The 23,245-nt window shown below is 39.8% G+C and overlaps 1 protein-coding gene across 1 annotated transcript in view; it reads left to right on the forward strand.

Annotated features, from left to right (window-relative positions):
- Positions 1–23,245, forward strand: part of clcn2c (chloride channel 2c) — a 382,840-nt gene that overhangs the window by 315,832 nt on the left and 43,763 nt on the right. Inside the window, 2 exon segments of the mRNA XM_034167802.1 lie at positions 566–636; positions 1,892–1,963. Coding sequence (XP_034023693.1) covers positions 566–636; positions 1,892–1,963 — 143 coding nt within the window.

Raw genomic sequence — 23,245 nt, forward strand, 5'->3', positions numbered from 1 at the left:
GTTTTGTCCTTTGAATTGTCTCCTATTTGAATTGTAAAATAAAATTAATTTTAGTGAGACTGCTGAAAGTGAAAGAATCTGTGTTAAAGGGTTTTGGAGTCCAGAATTTTGAATGTTCTTCTCTGTATGTATGTAGATTTCCACTGAGGAGTCGTCCTTTAGTCCTACTCGTCCTGTTCCTCAGAAGCCCCTCAAACCAGCTCTCAAGATACCATCTGTGGTGGAGCGACCCACTGAGATCCCCACCAGTAAGACATTTATGCACACAGAAATACACACAAAACAGGGCTTTGAACAATAGACAGATGAGGCAATAAAAAAAAAAAAATCCAAAGAACTGGCAATTTAATAGATTCAGGAGTGTTAATGGTCTTTCAATTCTCATGACACTAATAGTACCTTTATTTTTCTTCCTACCTCTGCTCATTTTATCTCTGCTTCTTGGATGATAAAAAGTACCATTTTCCAACTTGGTGATAACACTCTTAATTGAAGGAGCGCCAAAGAAATGTGTTTTCTTAAATCTTCTCTGGGTTCTTGTTTTTAACCTCTCTTTTTCTGGCAGGCCGACAGGATAATTCTGGCATTGCTTTAAAGAATCTATTCTGCTCCAGCCCAGACACAGAAGGGATGGAGGTAAGAGCGCTATGTGCTCGATGACACCCAACGACGCCCCCGTCACACGTGGGCTCTCACACAGTCCTTTGTATCTTGCTGGTCACACGTTCCGAGCACCCACTCGGTCCAGTGCTGTCTCTAATTCACGTTCCACAGCACACTACCTCCCACACACAATAATAATAATAATATTAATAATAATAATAAAAAACACACATACACAGCATCGTAGTCAACTGCAGTTTATGGAATATAGACACTGTGTATGTGTGTGGTGTACAATGGACAAATCCTCTAACATCACCCACGGGACCCCACTGGTTTTCCTGAACATGTGGTTTGAAGCTCAAATAGGGCAGTTCCAAGGTTCGCCAGTGCTATGACTACATCTAACTCCTGGACAACCATAAATGCTTAAAGAGGTGGACTGTGGGTATCACTGGCAATCACCTGGGTGGGACGAAACAAGCCAAACACAGGGCTTTATTTTTTATTGACTGGTCAAGTAGTTTTTCGTCCATGGGTGGCTTAAGTGAGGGTGTTACAAAATTTGACCCGTAACATAGCGATAACATCACCAGACTCTTTTGATGCTGCTAATTTGTGCTAAAATTTTATCAGCAGAAATACTGGCGCAAAGACTTCTTAGATTGTCCATAAAGCAATTAACTGCAGAAATAAAGGTCTACAAAAACTCTTCTTAGATGGTCCATTAATACAGTTAAGTGCACCTCAAGCTATGTTATTGCAGATACTTGTAATAAAATGCTCACAAAGGACAAAGGTAGTCAAGTCTACAGCAACTAGCATCCTGTGTTACCAGCTGCTGCTGCTAGTCCTTTCTGAGCATTTTGTTACAAATATCTGCAATAATATAGCTTGAGGTACAGTTAACTATGTTAATGGACCATCTAAAAAGTATTTTTTGTATCAGGTTGCAAACCCTTATTTCTGCTGTCAAGTTGGGCAATTTAACCTAGGTGTTTGTGATGGTGGGGGGGGGGGGGGGGGGGGGTTCTCACTTTTGGAGCCAGCCTTAAATGGCCTTTGGAGGAACTGCAAGATTTGGCACTTCACGGTCTCTTAATTTCTCAGTAATGGAGGTTAGGGCTTGATTTTTACACATCCATATATTCCACCGTGCTTACTGTTGAAGGGTTTTTTTTTTTTTTTTTTAGTTTTTATGAGTTTTTTTGTTTGCTTGTTTTTGTTTTTGTCCTCACTGTTTTGAATTTACTGTTAATGTTGTGTGCTTGTCTCTGGTCATTGGAAGAAAAACAACGTGGACGGCTCCATATCTCCTGAGGTCAGGAGGCCGTCAAAACGAGTCCGGATATCCATTGTGGTAAGAGCCCCTGATCAGGGCTACCAAAATGCCTGGAATCTGCTTGTCAACAGGCTCATCAGCCAATCAACCAATTATCACCATGCCATTTCATTTTAGGGCTAATCCTAATGCCGATGGACTCTAATCTGGGCAGGCAGTGCCAAAGCCCATTTGTGTCATTAGTTGTCTGAAAGTGTTGAACACCCTCTTCCTTGTCCAGACTACCACTTTACTGACCCTTTACACTGTTCATATGTTTAGTTGATTGACTTAAACTAAAATGTGTATAATATGACCTGTTATCATTGACCCAATGGTTAGTAAGGGTTTTGAAAAACAATAATTACTGTAATGATATTTTTACTACTACTACTACTGAAATACAACATGTTACCTTCAGTATTAGCTAAAATGGTATATGCAGGGATTAAAGTTCTCTGTCGCGTGACAGATTTACATCAATTGGGCTGCCAAAAGGCAGGTTTCACGCTGACATCGCCTGATGAAAAAATCAAGGCTAGTCATAAGATATAACATTTACAGCATTCAAAATGGTCAAAAATCAATTTTTAGAATACGTCTCTATTTTTTATTTTAATTACATTTTTTCTGTATTATTTTGTTTTTCTTTTAATAGTCTCCTAAAAGTCTCTGTCTGTTCATCTGTGTTCTGTCTAGACTCTTCGTCTAGACTCTGCGAGGGGGTGGGCATTATGTTTAAGTGTTTCACAGTACCACAGTGACGACACAGCAAAGGGCAGAGTTTCACAAACATTCTTAAATTTTTCTTTACTTTCAAAGTCTGCTCTGAGTGTCTCTGTGAGTGTCCTCACTGTGGTTAAACTAAAAACACAGCTGCAGACCTGTGACGCATTAACAACAAACACTAATGCTTTTTTGTTGTTGTTGTTTTTTCCCAAAATATACCTAAAATCTCTTTCTGAGGATGGCATGATGTAAAATATGCTGCTAAAACTTTCTCACCTCCCAATCGGGCCACACTTCTCACATAAATATGCAAATTTTGATTGTTCCTACTCATAGACTGCAAACCAGGGGTGAATCCAGATGGAAAGAAGTGTGTTGTGGGGGGACATGTACCCTCCACAACACTGCTGTATCAATCAATCAATCAATCAATTTTTTTTATATAGCGCCAAATCACAACAAAACAGTTGCCCCAGGCGCTTTATATTGGTAAGGCCAGCGATACAATAATTATGTAAAACCCCAACGAGTCAAAACGGACCCCTGTGAGCAAGCACTTGGCTACAGTGGGAAGGAAAAACTCCCTTTTAACAGGAAGAAGAACCTCCAGCAGAACCAGGCTCAGGGAGGGGCAGTCTTCTGCTGGGACTGGTTGGGGCTGAGGGAGAGAACCGGGAAAAAGACATGCTGTGGAGGGGAGCAGAGATCGATTCACTAATGATTAAATGCAGAGTGGTGCATACAGAGCAAAAAGAGAAAGAACAGTGCATCATGGGAACCCCCCAGCAGTCTACGTCTATAGCACGCATAACTAAGGGATGGTTCAGGGGTCACCTGATCCAGCCCTAACTATAAGCTTTAGCAAAAAGGAAAGTTTTAAGCCTAATCTTAAAAGTAGAGAGGGTGTCTGTCTCCTGATCTGAATTGGGAGCTGGTTCCACAGGAGAGGAGCTGAAAGCTGAAGGCTCTGCCTCCCATTCTACTCTTACAAACCTAGGAACTACAAGTAAGCCTGCAGTCTGAGAGCGAAGCGCTCTATTGGGGTGATATGGTACTACGAGGTCCCTAAGATAAGATGGGACCTGATTATTCAAAACCTTATAAGTAAGAAAGAAGAATTTTAAATTCTATTCTAGAATTAACAGGAAGGCCATGAAGAGAGGCAAATATGGGTGAGATATGCTCTCTCCTTCTAGTCCCCGTCAGTACTCTAGCTTGCAGCAATTTTGAATTAACTGAAAGGCTTTTTAGGGAACTTTTAGGACAACTGATATAATGAATTACAATAGTCCAGCCTAGAGGAAATAAATGATGAATTAGTTTTTCAGCATCACTCTGAGACAAGACCGTTTCTGATTTAGAGATAATTGCGTAAAGCAAAAAAGCAGTCCTACATATTTGTTTAATATGCGCTTTGAATGACATATCCTGATCAAAAATGACTCCAGATTTCTCACAGTAATTACTAGAGGTCAGGGTAAATGCCATCCAGAGTAAGGATCTGGTTAGACACCATGTTTCTAAGATTTGTGGGGCCAAGTACAATAACTTCAGTTTTATCTGAGTTTAAAAGCAGGAAATTAGAGGTCATCCATGTCTTTATGGCTGTAAGACAATCCTGCAGTTTAGCTAATTGGTGTGTGTCCTCTGGCTTCATGGATAGATAAAGCTGGGTATCATCTGCGTAACAATGAAAATTTAAGCAATACCGTCTAATATACTGCCTAAGGGAAGCATGTATAAAGTGAATAAAATTGGTCCTAGCACAGAACCTTGTGGAACTCCATAATTAACTTAGTCTGTGAAGAGATTCCCCATTTACATGAACAATTGTAATCTATTAGACAATATGATTCAAACCACCGCAGCGCAGTGGCCTTAATACCTATGGCATGCTCTAATCTCTGTAATAAAATTTATGGTCAACAGTATCAAAAGCGCACTGAGTCTAACAAACAAGCACAGAGATTAGTCCACTGTCCGAGGCATAAGAAGATCAATTGTAACCTTCACTAATGCTGTTTCTGTACTATGATGAATTCTAAAACCTGACTGAAACTCTTCAAATAGACCATTCCTCTGCAGATGACCAGTTAGCTGTTTTTACAACTACCCTTTCAAGAATTTTGAGAGAAAGGAAGGTTGGAGATTGGCCTTAAGTAGCTAAGATAGCTGGGTCAAGTGATGGCTTTTTAAGTAATGGTTTAATTACTGCCACCTTAAAAGCCTGGTGGTACATAGCCAACTAACAAAGATAGATTGATCATATTTAAGATCGAAGCATTAAATAATGGTAGGGCTTCCTTGAGCAGCCTGGTAGGAATGGGGTCTAATAAACATGTTGATGGTTTGGATGAAGTAACTAATGAAAATAACTCAGACAGAACAATCGGAGAGAAAGAGTCCAACCAAATACCGGCATCACTGAAAGCAGCCAAAGATAACGATACGTCTTTGGGATGGTTATGAGTAATTTTTTCTCTAATAGTTAAAATTTTGTTAGCAAAGAAAGTCATGAAGTCATTACTAGTTAAGTTAATGGAATACTCAGCTCAATAGAGCTCTGACTCTTTGTCAGCCTGGCTACAGTGCTGAAAAGAAACCTGGGATTGTTCTTATTTTCTTCAATAGTGATGATAGAAAGATGTCCTAGCGTTACGGAGGGCTTTTTATAGAGCAACAGACTCTTTTCCAGGCTAAGTGAAGATCTTCTAAATTAGTGAGACGCCATTTCCTCTCCAACTTACGGGTTATCTGCTTTAAGCTACGAGTTTGTGAGTTATACCACGGAGTCAGACACTTCTGATTTAAAGCTCTCTTTTCAGAGGAGCTACAGCATCCAAAGTTGTCTTCAAATGAGGATGTAAAACTATTGACGAGATACTCTATCTCCCTTACAGAGTTAGGTAGCTACTCTGCACTGTGTTGGTATATGGCATTAGAGAACATAAGAAGGAATCATATCCTTAAACCTAGTTACAGCGCTTTCTGAAAGACTTCTAGTGTAATGAAAACTTATTCCCCACTGCTGGGTAGTCCATCAGAGTACATGTAAATGTTATTAAGAATGATCAGACAGAAGGGAGTTTCAGGGAATACTGTTAGTCTTCTATTTCCATACCATAAGTCAGAAACAAGATCTAAGATATGATTAAAGTGTGGGGTTGACTCATTTACTTTTTGAGCAAAGCCAATAGAGTCTAATAATAGATTAAATGCAGTGTTGAGGCTGTCATTCTCAGCATCTGTGTGGATGTTAAAATCGCCCACTATATTATCTTATCTGAGCTAAGCACTAAGTCAGACAAAAGGCTCTGAAAATTCACAGAGAAACTCACCAGTAACGACCAGGTGGACGATAGATAATAACAAATAAAACTGGTTTTTGGGACTTCCAATTTGGATGGACAAGACTAAGAGACAAGCTTTCAAATGAATTAAAGCTCTGTCTGGGTTTTTGATTAATTAATAAGCTGGAATGGAAGATTGCTGCTAATCCTCCACCCCGGCCCGTGCTACGAGCATTTCTGACAGTGTGACTCGGGGGTGTTGACTCATTTAAACTAACATATTCATCCTGCTGTAACCAGGTTTCTGTTAGGCAGAATAAATCAATATGTGATCAATTATTATATCATTTACCAACAGGGACTTAGAAGAGAGAGGACCTAATGTTTAATAGACCACATTTAATGTTTTAGTCTGTGGTGCAGTTGAAGGTGCTATATTATTTTTTCTTTTGAATTTTTATGCTTAAATAGATTTTTGCTGGTTATTGGTGGTCTGGGAGCAGGCACCGTCTCTACGGGGATGGGTAATGAGGGATGGCCAGGGGGAGAGAGAAGCTGCAGAGAGGTGTGTAAGACTACAACTCTGCTTCCTGGTCCCAACCCTGGATAGTCACGGTTTGGAAGATTTAAGAAAATTGGCCAGATTTCTAGAAATGAGAGCTGCTCCATCCAAAGTGGGATGGATGCGTCTCTCCTAACAAGACCAGGTTTTCCCCAGAAGCTTTGCCAATTATCTATGAAGCCCACCTCATTTTTGGACACCACTCAGACAGCCAGCAATTCAAGGAGAACATGCGGCTAAACATGTCACTCCCGGTCTGATTGAGGAGGGGCCCAGAGAAAACTACAGAGTCCGACATTGTTTTTGCAAAGTTACACACCGATTTAATGTTAATTTTAGTGACCTCCGATTGGCGTAACCGGGTGTCATTACTGCCGACGTGAATTACAATCGTACCAAATTTACGCTTAGCCTTAGCCAGCAGTTTCAAATTTCCTTCAATGTCGCCTGCTCTGGCCCCCGGAAGACAATTGACTATGGTTGCTGGTGTCGCTAACTTCACATTTCTCAAAACAGAGTCGCCAATAACCAGAGTTTGATCCTCGGCGGGTGTGTCGTCGAGCGGGGAAAACGGTTAGAGATGTGAACGGGTTGGCGGTGTACACGGGGCTTCTGTTTAGGGCTATGCTTCCTCCTCACAGTCACCCAGTCGGCCTGCTTTCCCGGCTGCTCGGGATCTGCCAGGGGGTAACTAACGGTGGCTAAGCTACCTTGGTCCGCACCGACTACAGGGGCCTGGCTAGCTGTAGAATTTTCCACGGTGCTGAGCCGAGTCTCCAATTCGCCCAGCCGGCCTCCAAAGCTACGAATAAGCTACACTTATTACAAGTACCGTTACTGCTAAAGGAGGCCGAGGAATAACTAAACATTTCACACCCAGAGCAGAAAAGTGCGGGAGAGACAGGAGAAGCCGCCATGCTAAATCGGCTAAGAGCTAGTAGCTACGCTAACCTAGCGGATTCCTAAAACACGCAAAGTGATAATGTGTAATAATTTAGAGGTGATTCAGCAGAAGGAGTGCTTTAGTTAAGGCACGTAAAGATTACACTGGGAAACAAATTGTAATCTAGATAACTAGATCAATCTAACTGCGCAGATTAAACAGCTAACAGATACAGAAAAACACCGCTGTGCTCCGGAACAGGAAGTGATACAATACCGCAGTGAGAGCCAACCACCAGTAGTTGAAACTAATGATAATAATAGTAATAACTTTAACAACTAAAATGTTTAAATCAGTATTAATCTGGGCCTAGGTTTTACTGTAGTTCTTGACTAAGTTTAATTGATGATGTAAAAATGTTTAGTTAATTTAACTTTTCTGCATAACTAAAGTAGGATGTCAAGCAATGTCTTTTTAATGTAATGTTTAAGCTCAGCATTGATGGATGTGTTTGGGGTTCCACCTTTAAAATCTGGTTAGTTAGGATGAGGGAAGCCAAAAATCTGAAAATGATTACAACTCTTATGGTTAGTAATTTTATCCATCAAACATGTAGGTTGTGATAAAAATGAAAATGTGCAAAAGAAAATACAACACATATTAAGCAGTACAACTAAATTGGGGGGGATAATCCGGTGAGAAAATAGTCAACAAAAAACCTTCCAGAATGTATCCTTGGACATCAAAAACCTAAATTTTTTACAGCCCCCAGACACTCTGCTGACTCAGGTTCACTTTCACCTTTTGGTGAAAACGAACAGGCCTGAGATTTTAGTTGGTATCAATTTACATACATTTCTAGAAAAGCTGTCCCCTTAAAATGTTTTTCCTGAAGTATTTAAAGAATGTGTAGGTTAAAGTCTTTCTATAATATGATGCTGCATTAGAAAAGAGCAACAATGGTTAGTGATCTTTTTCAGCAGGAGAACAAAACGAACAGGCCTGAGATTTTAGTTGGTATCGATTTACATAAATTTCTAGAAAAGCTGTCCCCTTAAAATGTTTTTCCTGAAGTATTTAAAGAATGTGTAGGTTAGTCTTTCTATAATATGATGCTGCATTAGAAAAGAGCAACAATGGTTAGTGATCTTTTTCAGCAGGAGAACAGTGTACTGTTTTCTTAACTGTCTCCACCTTGTTTTATAGGGATGTGAATCTTACAACAACTCACGATTCAATTTGTTTCTGATTCTTAGGGTGACGATTCGATTCAGAATCGATTTTTGATTGAAAGAGCTCTGAGAAATAGTTATATTACTTAAAAAATGTTTGTTTAAGAAAATGCAGCTTTACAAGGTTAATCAAGTGATTCTAAAGATGTAAATATACTTTTCTGCTTTGCTCGTTCAGAGTTGGCTGGCAGTTTAGTGAAGTGATGGAGTGTGCGCTGATCAGTAGATGACAGAGACCACTGCTCCGCTTCTTTTAGCTCCGGGTGATGGCCGTAGCATGTGGGCTGCGGATTTGAAGTGTTTCCGAAGTACTTGGACTTTCATTTTGCAGATTCTGCACACTGCATAAGTCATGTCAGGCTCCTTCTTACGCAGCAAATGATTAAAATCCAAAATGCACCGAAACATTTGCCTTCAGCAAAGACGGTGCTGGCTGAATTAGCTCTTTGTCCGCCATGCTAAGCTGCAGTTGACAAATGTTTGAAGCACGTCCGAACCCTCCCCTAGCGGGGACGCTGTAGTACGGAGGCCGTTGCCTGCCAAACAGTACACGCAGCGAGGTAAGTAAGAAAATGTTTAAAAAAAATGCTTTTTAAAAATCGATTCTCGGACATTTTGGGTCGATTCAGAATCTTAATAAATAAGAATCGCGATTCGGACGTGAATCGATTTTTTTTTTTGTTGTTTTTCCCGGCACCCCTATTTTAACCTTAAACACTGGGATGTGATCACAAAGGGTTTCTATGAAAAGGTGAGCAGTTTATGATTTGGCTGTGGAAAAAAAAATCAGTCAGATTTTATTTATTTTTGCTTTAATCCCTGTATATGTAGTTTGTGTTTTAAAAAAAAAAAAAACTAAAACTGGATAAGATATTCGAGAAAACTTTAATTCTTTTGCACATAATTGTGTATTCAGAAATTAACAGTTCCCTCCTTTTTTAAGACATTGTAATTGGCCATCCTCGCCCTAAACACTTTACTTTCTCTTTTCTTAAGTTATATAAGTAGGAATGGTTTTTACTTTGCAATGTAAGTACATTTCTGTTAATTACAGAGAATGTGTTTGATCATGTCCACTTGAAGAAAACAAAGAGTAATTAAAAATTAACTGTTTCGTGAATGTTTGAAATTTCAGGTGGGCTTAAAAAGTATGTTTTTAAAATAAATTAGCTTATAGATATAGTGTAGAAAACAGTTTTTGTCTGTAAAAAGTATTATCAACCTGCTGTCACTGTGTAATCAAGTTGTGGTTGAGATGTAATCAAGTGGACCACAAGGACGAGGCTGTTCAACCAAGCATGCTGTCCATCAGTTGTCACCTGAGGCGTCCAATCAGTGACAGCCTCACAGGGCAGGAATGGGGTTTTCAAAACCTCACCCTGTTTCTGTAGTGACAACAAAATCCCATTGCATTTTTATTTATTTATGTTGTAATTGAAGAGAATACCATTATTGTGGTCTGCCACTGAAGTGTGAAAGAACGGGGATGGGACGAGTTCTCCTGTGTGCAGCATCGAGTACAGGATGACGCCTCATCTGTCTTCATTAAGACAAACGGGTATTCAATCACCAACAATATCTCCAATGACATGATGATACATTAAAGTCATGTGAATTATTTGGACACTTGACAACAAATATTTTTCTTCCTGAACACTTTTGGATGTATTCTATTTTTGGAAGCCGATCATGAAAATCACAAGGTTTTTCAATTACACATCATTTTCTAGATGTAACCTGATTTTGTCATATTATTCTACCAGGCTGTTTCCCACAAAGCAGACTGTTTTGGTCAGTCCAAGCATGTTTGGGCATACACTTGGATAGGTATTATGCTAATTTTATTTTAGGTATGTCTGGACATGCTTAAGGGTCCCTTACACAGGACGGTTTGCATTGAGTCTGTTGTGCATCCAAAAAATTTGCCAGGATGCACAAGGGATGCAAAAACACCTTTCTGTGTGAGTGGTTCAAAGTCCCTTGTGCATTCTTTCAGCATTCTAAAGTGCAAGTTTCTTGGAGATCTATACATTCAGAGTGTCCTCTGTGCGGCCACCACTCACCATGGAGCCCTGCGCGTCTAATGAGCTTCCTTTGTGCTTCCCCTGTACCACACTGTGGCGATCAGTGGCATTCTTTCATCATCTTTTCAGTGGTACTTATGCTTCAGAGTAGACCCCTGAGTGTTTTTGGGTGACACGCACTGTCTATCTTGTTAAAGGAGAAATGTTTCCTGTCTGATTTACTGAACTCTGACTTGTTTTAGACACAGTCTCAGGCTGTGCCATTGTCCAAAGTGCTGAAAGCGCCTCATGCTGCGCTGCTGTCCAAGGTGCTGGGCTGCGGGTCTGTGCTGCATTAATATGTACCGGAGTGCACATCACCATGGAGGTTATGCATGTCTGATCACATCTCCTCTCTTTGCTCTCCACCCAAAAAAAAAAGAAACTTGTGCGTCAATAGCTTAACCACTGTTTACTTCTAGCAATAGTAATTGATTACTTGGATGAAATTTGTTTGCCGTTGCAATCACCTGCAGTAACCTCTATTGAAAATACAACAACAGCACTTTATAATGAACTTTACTGATTTAAAAAAAAATCATGGCAAACACCCCCGATCATTATGCATTCAATTAGCATGACCATGGTGTCATTTGTGCATCATCGGAACCTCCTTTGTGTGTCCTCCAGCCTCTGCGCCCCTTCTGCCTTTGTTTGAAAATGCTCAAAAAGTCATGGCGTCCTGTGTGCTTCTACTAAGCATTCCTTGTATGACCTAGGTGTGCATTGTGCCTCCCTTCAGCATCCTTGTGCTTCCTCTGATTTTCTGGTCACACAAGGGTCGCAGAAGGAACTTTATTCCTGTGTAAGGTGGTTTTAGTCAGGTTAGATGCTTTCAGACAGGCTGTAAAAGCTGCTCATACAAGGACTGTTAGAAAAGTATCCGACCTTCTTATTTTTTGCAAAAACCTGATGGATTTGAATCGTGTGCTTGCATGAGCCAACCTTGAACCTTCGTGTGTATGCGTGAATTTTTTCATGCCTGTTGATTACGTCATTTGCTTGTAAGCAGCCTTTGTGTGAGGATGGATGTAGTCTCTCATCGGATTTTCTTTGCAAGGAAAATGGTGGAACGACTGGAGCAGCACGACTGCATAAAAGTTTGCCAGAAACTGGGCAACAGCCAGGTGGAAACCATTTGGATTATTCAGACGGCTTTCGGTGACGATCCTATGGGCATCACACAGATTAAGGAGTGCTACAACCGGTTTAAAGATGTCTGCACAATGGTGGAGAGCGAGCCACGCTCCGGGCAGCCATCAACATGCTGAAATGACCAGATCATTTCCAAAGTGAACACTGTGGCGATGGGGGACCGTCGTGTGACTGTCCGAGAAATTGCGGCAGAGGTGGATATCAGCACTTTTTCGGAACATTCCACTGTGACAGAAGATTTGGCCATGAAAAGAGTTGCAGCGAAATTCATGCCGATGGCTTCGGCACAAAGCTGCTGACGGAGCAAAAGCGCCACCGTGTTGAAGTCTCACAGGACATGCTGGACTCCGAAAATGATGCCCACCTCTTCCACCATTCGGAAGATTCAGACGGCTTTCGGTGGCTTTTCAGTCATGTGACTATCTGAGAAATTGTGGAAGAGGTGGACATGTCCTGTGAGACTTCAACACGAAGGCGCTTTTGCTCCGTCATCAGCTTCGTGCCGAAGCCATTGGCATGAATTTCACTGCAACTCTTTTCATGGCTGAATCTTTTGTCACAGTGGAATGTGCCGAAAAAGTGCTGATGTCCACCTCTTCCGCAATTTCTAGGATAGTCATAACGACGGTCCCGCATCACCACAGCGTTCACTTTAGAAATGATCTGGTTATTTCAGCATGTTGATGGCCGACCGGAGCATGGCCCGCTCTCCACCGTTGTGCGGACGTCTTTAAACGGGTTGTACCGCTCCTTAATCTGTGTGACTTTCCATAGAATCGTCACCAAAAGCCATCTGAATAATCCGAATGGTTTCCACCTGGCTGTCGCCCAGTTTCTGGCAAAATTTGATGCAGTCGCGCTGCTCCAGTTGTTCCGCCATTTTCCTTGCAAAGAAAATCCGATGAGAGACTACAGCCGTCCTCACACAAAGGCTGCTTACAAGCAAATGACGCAATCGACAGGCGTGAAAAAATAAACGCATGCGCACGAAGGTTCAAGGTTGGCTCATGCAAGCACACGTGATTCAAATCCATCAGGTTTTCTGAAAAAAAAAATAAAAAGGTTGGATACTTTTCTAACAGACCTCGTATTTACACTGTTTCTTCAGGTAATACAACAGTGAGTATAGCGTTATATGATTTAATGCAGTTAAATTATTTTGTTTTGTTTCTCTAATTTCGTGTGTGATATTGTGAAAATATTTTTGTTTTCAAATTGACTGTTTTTCTTTTCTTTTTTTTTTTCAGGAAGTAAAATGTTTGGAGAAAGGTTTTAGTGTCATCAGAAACCAGGTTTAAGGCCAAATAACTGACTGCACGTGCCACTACATGATTCCCCGTCACATGATGATCAAGCATTGCATGAGAAATAAATGACACCATATTCTGAGAATCAAACACATAATAATGAACCCTGGCATTTTGCGCTTGCAAATTTGATTTGCAGTGATAATTTATACTTTTTTTTTTTTTACATGATTCATGTCTTTGCTAGAACATTTCTTCTCATGACACATAATGTCGTTCAATTCACCAGGAGCCACCACCCAGCTTAAAGAGTTTCTCTGGGGTGAGCATGTCCACATTTTTAGAAAGCTTTTGAATTTAGATACAATGCACAATGCTCTGTCACAACTCTGCAATCTTGTAAATCAAAATTGCCTGCAAAGATGTAGTTATTTCTTTATATACCAATTTAATCTGGCTATCTGTATAGTAATACAGTATTAAAAACTATGGTTAATTAAAAAAAAACTGTTTCAAACTTGAACAGTTGAGCTATGTCCAGTAGTTTCCACAAATCCGTCCCCTTTGGATGCCAAAAAAAAAACTTTCTTCTCATTTTGCCTGAACCCATGAGTACAATTCATGTTTTTGTTATTTACTTTCCCCTCCCTGTTCACACGTGAACTACAGGTAATAGGCTCTGCTGAAGGAGGTTCTGTATCCTCCTCAACAACCAAAGGTTGAACTAATCTCAGATGGTATTTCAGACATCATGGAATTTTACACTGCATTGTTTAAACCAAGTGTTCTTAAACTTTTCAATGTCAAGGAGCAGGGACAGCAGTTAAATTACTCTGGTCAACCAGAAGAAATACAACACACTGTATAAAATACTAATAGACAATTTTAATATTGTAAATAATTTGCTCTTAGTTTCTGAGCCAGTCTACGTTTTCTACAGTCTCCTTTATTCTCAGAAAAGGTTACTTGAATAAACGTTTCAAGGGGTAGCTCCAAAAAATGTTATTTAATTCTAGATTAACAATGCTTTTCCTAAAATTTAAAAAAGTTGCCTTTTTAAATTTTAGTAGTCATTTACTATAACAGGACTAACAGTTATTTTGTATTTTAACTTCTGCAGACCGTACATTGAAAATAAAGATTCTAAGATGAGAAAAACATTGCTTTCTTTGTCTGATGCCCAGGAATTACAGTACAAATGTTTAACATTTAAATGTAATTAATGCAAAAGCTTGAAGCTCAATGAAATGATTTGTCCTCTGATTTATGAAAACATCAGTAGCACATTGATTATTCTTATTGTTTGTCATTATTCTGCCAGTATGTCTATTAGCATTATTAATGAGCTCTTCTACAGGCATTCAAGAGGTCCATTCATTTCACAAGCCGGTGACAATTACTGGAGTGTATGCACGTTTCTCGGCCATGCACATACACAGACCAGTGCAAGATGATTCCTCTATTGCCTGGCATCCCGGTAGCAAATCTTCAGTATGCATATAGTTGATAAATTAGGCACAGTCAAACTGGTTGATAACTAATGGCTGAATTATGATATCAGATTCTTTGTTACCTCCATCACATTATTGCAAGATCCATCAGAGGGATTTCAACTCCAGCACAGGTTTCAGCTATATACGGTGCATCTGGAAAGTATTCACAGCACTTTTCTCACATTTTATGTTACAGCCTTACTCCAAAATGGAGTGAATTTTTTTTTTCCCCTCAAAATTCTACTCACAACACCCATAATGACATGATTTTTTTTTTTTTTAATTTATTAGAGGTAAGTGGTGAAGAAATCACGTGTACGGAAGTATTCACACCCTTTGCTCAAATACCTTTGGCAGCAATTACAGCCTCAAGTCTTCTTGAACATGATGCCACAAGCTTGGCGCACCTATCTTTGTGCAGTTTTTTCCGATTCGTCTTTGCAGAACCTCTCAAACTCCAACAGGTTGGATGGAGAGCGTGGGCTGCCGTGTGCCTTTTACTAAAGAGTGGTTTCCATCTGGCCACTCTACCACACAGCCTGATTGGTGGATTCCTGCAGAGGTGGTTGTCCTTCTGGATGGTTCTCCTCTGTCCTCAGAGGAATACTGGAGCTCTGACAGAGTGACCATCAGGTTCTCCTTCTTCCCTAATTGCTTCTCCCCTAATTGCTCAGTTTAGACCGGAGACCAGCTCTAGGAAGAGTCCTGGTGGATCCGAACTTCTTCCATTTGCGGATGATGGAGGCCACTGTGCTCATTGGGACCTTCAAAGCAGCAGAAATGTTTCTGTACCCTTCCCATAGAGCTGTATATGAGAACTAGAGAACGCACTCCTAATGCTGCACACTAAACGAAAACGTCCCTTCATGGACAGTGGCATGACGTCTCCTAACCGGGCAAAATATTGATGAAGTACCTGGATGTTAATGCATTTGCAATGGAGATTCGCGACTGAACACACTCAGAAAAATGCTCGCAAAATACGTGTTAAAATGCCATTTTGACCTGGATATCGAGCCAGTAAAATTAAATTACATTAAATTATGTCTTGAAAGTATTAAACTTACTCTGACACACACATTCCCAAATATTCATGTTGAAAGTTACACTGATCTGCGCTGTTCAAGCTGCTGAGCTGAGGCGTCCTGCTGCAGCAGCTGCTGTGTTCAACGCAGCGCAGCTCCTAAAACCATTACAATACATTTATATATATTATATTTTTACACAGTTATCCTTTATTGACCACGTTTCATTCATGAAGTCAGTGGTGATGGGTACACATCTCTATGTGTGGGTGTGACTGTGAGTGGCACAGCTCGGGTCATTATAATCTCATTATTTTAAGGTGCAAATTAAAAAAAAAAAATTCCCAGTTTTGTCGACCAATTTTAATCACTAATGACAAGTATTTTAACTAGACACTGGTCTAGCAGTGGAAAATATCAACTAGACATAAGTGAAGAGTTAATGGTCCGTGTCATCGGGCAACACAGGTACAGCAGGAAACATACAGCTGTTTATCATCCAAATATCATGGACAAAGTGACAAGAATAACCAAAACCACTTGCTTATGGAAGGAAATATTGTCTCCCTTGTTCTTCCGTTTGTGGCTTTGCCAAAATATGCAGCTTTCTGACATATTCCACCTCCTTCTTGAACTTCTATGCACGCAAATCACTAACTTGCCTGGAATTAAAATGGCGATCACGCCTCCTTGCCGGCATACGGCTTAGTGCAAGTGTGTTCTCCAGTTATCATATATAACCTCTTTGACCCTTCCCCAGATTTGTGCCTCGAGATGATCCTGTCTCGGAGGTCTACAGACAATTCCTTTGACTTGGTTTGTGCTCTGACATGCACTGTCAACTTGGGGACCTTATATGTTGTAGACAAATGTGTGTCTTTCCAAATCGTGTACAATCAACTGAATTTACCCCAGGTGGATTCCAATTAAGCTGTAGAAACATCTCAAGGATAATCAGTGGAAATAAGATACACCTGAGCTCAATTTTGAGCTTCATGGCAAAGGCTGTGAATACTTGTGTACATGTGATTTCTTAGTTGTTTTTTGTAATGAATAAATTAATTAATAAAATTGTAAAAATCTAAAAAAAAACAAAAACTTTTTCATCCATTGTGGAATAAAGCTGTGACATAAAATGTGGAAGAAGTTGAGCGCTGTGAATACTTTCTGTACGCACTGTATCTAAAGATAAAGATAACCTTTATTGATCTCAGAGGAGAAATTCATGTTATGTCAGCTCTTAAAAAACACACACAAGGTGGGTGCAAGTAGAAGAAAATTGTGATACATAATACATATTTTTTTTTTTTAATCTAAAATGACTGTGTAATAAAAATATTCCTGTTGTCCAATATTCCAGGTGTTCAAATCCAGTACTATAAGTTCGCAGTGCAGTGTAGAGGCTGACATTTTTTCGGGAATCCCACGGGTCATGGGATTCCCGTGGGATTCCCAAGGGATGGGAGTCAACTTTGCTATTTATTATGTGACTGAGACAATACGGGATTAAGAGTTCACGGGAGCAGGAACCAAGGTTTTAGGCAGCTAGCCATCCTGCAGTTATTTGGGTGGTCAGTTTTCGAAAAAGACGCCGAAAAACAGCGGGCAGCTTTGCTTAAAGCCGTCTAAAATTAGGACTGGGTTCGATCGCTGCAGCCGTGTGTGTGGTGTGTGGTGTGTGTGTGTGTGTGTGTGTGTGTGTGTGTGTGTGTGTGTGTGTTGTGTGTGTGTGTGTGTGTGTGTGTGTGTGTGTGTGTGTGTGTGTGTGTGTGTGTGTGTGTGTGTGTGTGAGTGTGTGAGAGAGAGTCGGCTCACTGTGAGGAGGGGGGGGGGTATGAGCGGCTTAAGTCAGTGCAGAGAGCACGCGCTGAGCACAGAGTGAAGAAACACAAGAAATAAAATGTGGCGCTGCCTTTACTTTTCTCTGGACTGTTCTGAAGGTACGTCCTGTTCACACTGTGTACTCGTGTCGGTGACAGTTATACTGAAATTATGAGATGAAATAAATGGTCAAAATTCCTTTAAGAAATGAGACTATAGGAATGTACGTTATAAAAATCACACACGTTTAAAAAAAAAAAAAACCTGAAACTCTGCAGTGATGTTCAAATTCACATAAAGCAGCTGAGAACTATGAACTTTAACAGGCTGTTATTTCCCAAAGATATTTATTTTATATGACTTAGTTTTATGTTCAAGCACAAAATGTGACTGAGGAGGAGGAAAAAAAGGAAATGAACTCTAGTCAGACTAAAAATGCAAGCTGCTGATTTTTATTTTTCAAAGTTATTAGGCTGCAGCTCTGCATTTCATTTATTTCAAAGTAAGTTACCTCTTATTTTAAAAAATCATGAGTCAAATCAGTTTGCGCTGTTCAGTTTTTCTTGCATGTTTGTGTATTTTTTCCTTCTTTATAAGAGTTTTGTTTGTTCTACAAGGTTTTAAAAAAACAATAAAATGTTAACACTTTTCTTTATAGCAGTTCTTTAATTTCAGAAATGCAACAGAAACAACCACAAATCAGAAAAAAGTTGGGATTGTATGTAAAATGAAGATTAAAAATAAAAATGTTGCACTATTACCAATTTCTCCACTCACACCCACAGAAGCCAAAAGTTCTTCCAGAGTTGTCTTGGTGGCTTCCCTCACTTGTCTTCTTCCAGCATGGACATTTTGTTTTTGAGAACTACCTACCTGACAGAGATTAACCATAAAGTACCACACTGTTTGTATTTCTGAATGATTGATATAAACAAAGTCTAAGAAATATTCAGTGAGTTGGAAATGTTCATGTTTTCATCCTTTGACATTTATCAAGAAAACTGGCTGTAAAAATTATTAATTAATTCTTACATTTAGAATAAACTGCCCTGTCCCAACCTTTTTTCTTGGAAAATGCTGCAAGCCTTAAATGTAGGAATGGATATATATTAACAGAAAATAAATAAAAATAAAGCTGACCACACAAAACATGAAATATGTTGGTTCCAGAAATAGAAGTCAGAGTAAATTTAAGGATCATTACGTGTCCACCACCACATTTTGAAAAACTAAGACCACAGGCCATGCATTGTTTTGTTTTGTCTTTTAGTGATTTTTTTTTTTTTTTTTTTTAATTGGATTTAGGCAATAAGTGCCTCCCTATATTACCACAGATGAATTGTTCCTGCTGCGATATTATACAATTACAGACTTTTGATGAGGTGTACCCATGATTATGCCTCGGCCAAGGCCTCTGTGAACCCCATCCTGATCAGGAACGCATAATCGCGGGTACACTGAATCAAAAGTCTAACTGCTTTATTATATGGTAAACAAGAAAATTGGGAGTTTATATTTGTTCTTGTTCTGAGCTGCAGGTCTGCGCTCTGAGTTCTGTTATCTTTCCTCCTTGACCGCGAGATGCGTGCGCAAAATGCATGCACGGGCGTGAACGAACCATCCGTGAATAAATGTGGAGATGTCTGGAGTTATACTTGATGTGGACATGTCCTGTCTCTGGCAGTCAGTCTGTGAGCAGGACTTATGTACTTTATTTAACACAATTATGACAGAGTTTGAGAGAAAAGTGAGGAGCTGCAGCAGCAGCTGCAATCAGCAGTATTTTTTTGTCTGTGCTCTTTGAGCATGTAATTTTTACTGCATTGTGTACACGGTATAAAAACAATCCTGTCTGATTTATACTTCGGGAACAATGAAACACAGCAGGAATCATACATTGGCATTGGGTAAGGAATAGTCTTTGTGAAATAATGCACGGGCATCGTGTAGAATCTTGTCAACAAACTGACAGCCAAAGTCGGTGTTGTATCGCGTTATCTGATTGGTCGTTATCGATAGAAGGCGTCGCTCGATTACCTAGCGCTACGCTGCAAGCGAGGTGTACTCGGCTCCACCAGCAGTCAACTTGGCATGTGGTACAGCTCAGAAAGTGGCGAATGGGCCAATCAGAAGTTGGCAAAGTCCCATACCATATAATAACTTCTGAAATAAAACTGCAGAACACAAAGGATTCTAAAAAAGAATGGGGAGAAGATCAAATCAAATTCAGTGTATTGCCTAAAAACTAAAAGAAGGAAAAAAAATGGGAGCGGTACAGGAGCGGGAGTTATTCTGAATGGGAGCGGGATGGAAGTGGGAGTCATTTTACCAGGTGTGGGACGGGACAGGAATTTTTTTTTTTTTTTTTTTTTTTTTTTTTTTTTTTTTTTTTACTCTGGCCCGGGATTGGGATGGGACAGGAATTTTCCCCCCCCCCCCCCCCCCCCCCCCCCCCCCCCCCCCCCCCCCCTGTGAGAGCGGGATGGGACAGGAGTGAAAATCTACTCCCGTGTCAACCTCTAGTGCAGTGCAGCATGTGCTGCACAGTCGCACAACAATAGGGTCTTGCCTAAAGGCACAAACAAAAAAATCTGTAATGGTCCAGGCTGACTAGCAGTGTGTCCTCATTTGGTAGTATTACATTTAAAACCTGAGGCATATATTTCACACAGTGAAGTTGTGCCAACTGTGAATAGATTACTTTTGGCAAAAAGAAAAATGAAATAGAAGTTGCGTTCGATTGTATTACTGTGGAAGTATGAACCAAAGTGGGGGAAAAAAGGTTTCTGTGGTAGTGTGTAACATTCAGAACAAAAAACTGTACTTTACACGTTGTTCCCGTCTTCCACCACACGATTTGTGCCATTACATAGATGTACTGTGATACTAGTATGACTGAAACACATGGTTGGGAATAAATTTCATCAGATCTCTTATTTATTCTGAACTAGAAGACCACAAAATCCATTATTTAGTTTGAGCTTCACAGGATAGATGCGCATGGTTTAACACCTGCTTGCAGTCTAAAACCAGTATCTGTGTACACTGTACCTAGAACTTTTTTATTCGGGTTTAAATGCAGCATGTTTATTTTGCTTGGAATCATTTTGAAATGTACTTATTTTAGATGATAATTTTAAAATTCATACACAACATATCATAATTAGCTACTTGGATTCTTGTGCCAGTATTTATTCTGAAATATACAAGTACTGAGTAGAGTACTGATCCTTGCCATTTTAACATCTATACCATTATTGTAGGGTGGTTGAACTATAAATGCTTTGAGCAGAACTGAGAACATAGGCACAGATATGGAGACTTTCATCCTACCCACAAGTTGGGGCATAACTAAATGTATCCACGTCATGATGCACTCCCACTCTCACACCACTTTTATCTCACATTTATCTTCAGTCTTGAATTTTATTCAGAAAGTGAATACCTATATTATAATAGCCAAGTGGCCTCTGTGTGTGTATGTGTGTATGGCTTTGATCACGGAGAAACCAGGGAGAGCTGACATTTGTTGTTTGCTGTCTGCAAAATCAGAAAGTTGATAGGACTAATATTTTTGGAGAAATTAGTATTATTAACTAATAGGGGTGGTGGTCAAGTGGTTAATGCACTTGGTTTCAGTGCAGAAGGTTCCGGGTTCAAATCCCACCCCTGCCACATTTCTCTATGTAATGTGGAGTTGCGTCAGGAAGGGCAGCTGGCGTAAAAACTGTCAGTTCAACATGCAGATCCACCTTGGATTTGCTGTGGCGACCCAGAGTGCAGACAAGGGAGCAGCCAAAGGGACTTACTAGTGAACAATGGATGTTGTGTTACAACATACCATGGGAGTTTGGAGTTTTAAATGTTGTCATTGTGGTTCATGGTAGTTTAACCGTGTTAGTGTTTTTGAGTTATTGTATTTTTGTAGTTCCATTGGTTTAGTCAGTTTAGTTAAGTGTCATGTTGCCATTACCATGAGTGAGAACTGTATCGCTTTTGATGTCTTCTGCCAGAGTCTCTGTTTCTGGGTGTTTTAAAATAAAGCACATGCTTGCAGCAGAATGCAGAAAAGACAAAAAGCTGTGCGTGCGTACATGTAAATGGTAAATGGACTGCATTTATATAGCACTTCATCTGCATCACACGCTCAAAGCACTTTACAAATAATGCCTCACATTCACCCCAGTGTGAGGGCGCTGCCATACAAGGCGCTGACTACACACCAGAAGCAACTAGGGGATTAAAGATCTTGCCCAAGGGCCCTTAGTGATTTTCCAGTCAGGGTGGGATTTGAACTGAGGATCTTCTGGTCTCATGCCCAACGCCTTAATCACTAGACCATCACATGTTTGCGTATAACTTAGATTATGGACAAACTGGAGAGAGCTGACATTAGCTGTTTAGTATGATTATGGATTTTGGGTCAAGGATGAATGCTACCAAAACAGAATGTTGATAGGACAAATATTTTTGGAGAAACTATGGATATTAACAACACACAGAACAATGGACATTGATAATTACATTCTGGACTCGCAACCAGCAGGGGGCGGTAAATCATCTATATATTAAAAGTGTGGGTGACTTTAAGTTCAATGTAAGTGCATAATATAATCGTAAATATGTTTAAAAAAAATACATGGATGACACAAGAAAGTGAGAACATTTATTTCAGTTGTGATCCATATAAAAATCAAATGACAAAATAGAAATATTAATAATAATAATACTAATAATGTGTATATAAGAGCCAAACCATTTATAAATACAATAAGACAATAAATTAACATGTAAAAATTATGTAATTAACAGGAAATAAAAAGGTTGAGTTCTTCTAAGAACTTTTGAAGTCTGCAGTTCTAAAAGCAACACAACTCATTATAGAAACTTTTCAGAAATTATTACCAGCCTTGAAAAAAAGTCAGTTACCTACTTTATAAACTCTACCCAATCTAGAGCCCATGGATCCCCATGGGCAACATGCTAGTATTCTTTATTGCTTTAAAAAGTTTGGCAACCAGTCCATCTGTACTTGAAAGCAGTGACATTTGCTGTTCATGGATTTCACATCAGCACTTGTATTCCAAACATATAGTCATTTATTTCTGTGCAAAACCTTACACAACTAGGCAAAGCCACACTATGCAGTGGCTCAGGTCATTAATAGGCTATTAATTGTGGGGTTCCCCCATTCTGCTGAGCTCCACACATAATTCAAACATGTTAACTCTCTAAGTAATTTTCACAAAAAGACAACTTGACAGTCATGCAAATTGTTGAACTGTGATTCTTTTGTGTGACTCAGTGGACATTTGCATTGTCTGCACTCGTTTAAGCCTTATCAATTAATTAAACATGAGCAAACAAGGCCACAGGGGTTTTTTATGTGACACTAATAATCCTTGATTCCTGAAGCTTTTCTTCAAGTTTTTTGCTTTGAAGGATCAGATTTGAAAATGAAAATGCTCCAGGTTAAATGCTTACCGTATTACTATATCATGATAAATACCATGATATTAAATTTAGGTTGGATCACCACCCACCCCTATTTTATAGTGTTCAGTCTAATTTGTGGCATCCAATAAAGTTTCAAACGGTGTTCAGTTGCCACTAACGGGTAATCCCTCCCCCCAAGCAGTTTGGTTTGATTTGCTCCATGGAGTCATGAGGACATTATTGTATGGTCAGTGTTGAGAGAGATGGTACATTATTATTGCAGTGAATATTCACGTGTTAAGTGGGCCTGCCAGCGTTAGTCATTATTGCCTTGTGATGAGCTAATTAGTAATGAGCCCCTGTAGCACTCGGTGTGTGTGTGTGT

Source organism: Thalassophryne amazonica, chromosome 4 (genome assembly GCF_902500255.1).
Source record: "Thalassophryne amazonica chromosome 4, fThaAma1.1, whole genome shotgun sequence".
NCBI classification, from domain to species: Eukaryota; Metazoa; Chordata; class Actinopteri; order Batrachoidiformes; family Batrachoididae; genus Thalassophryne; species Thalassophryne amazonica.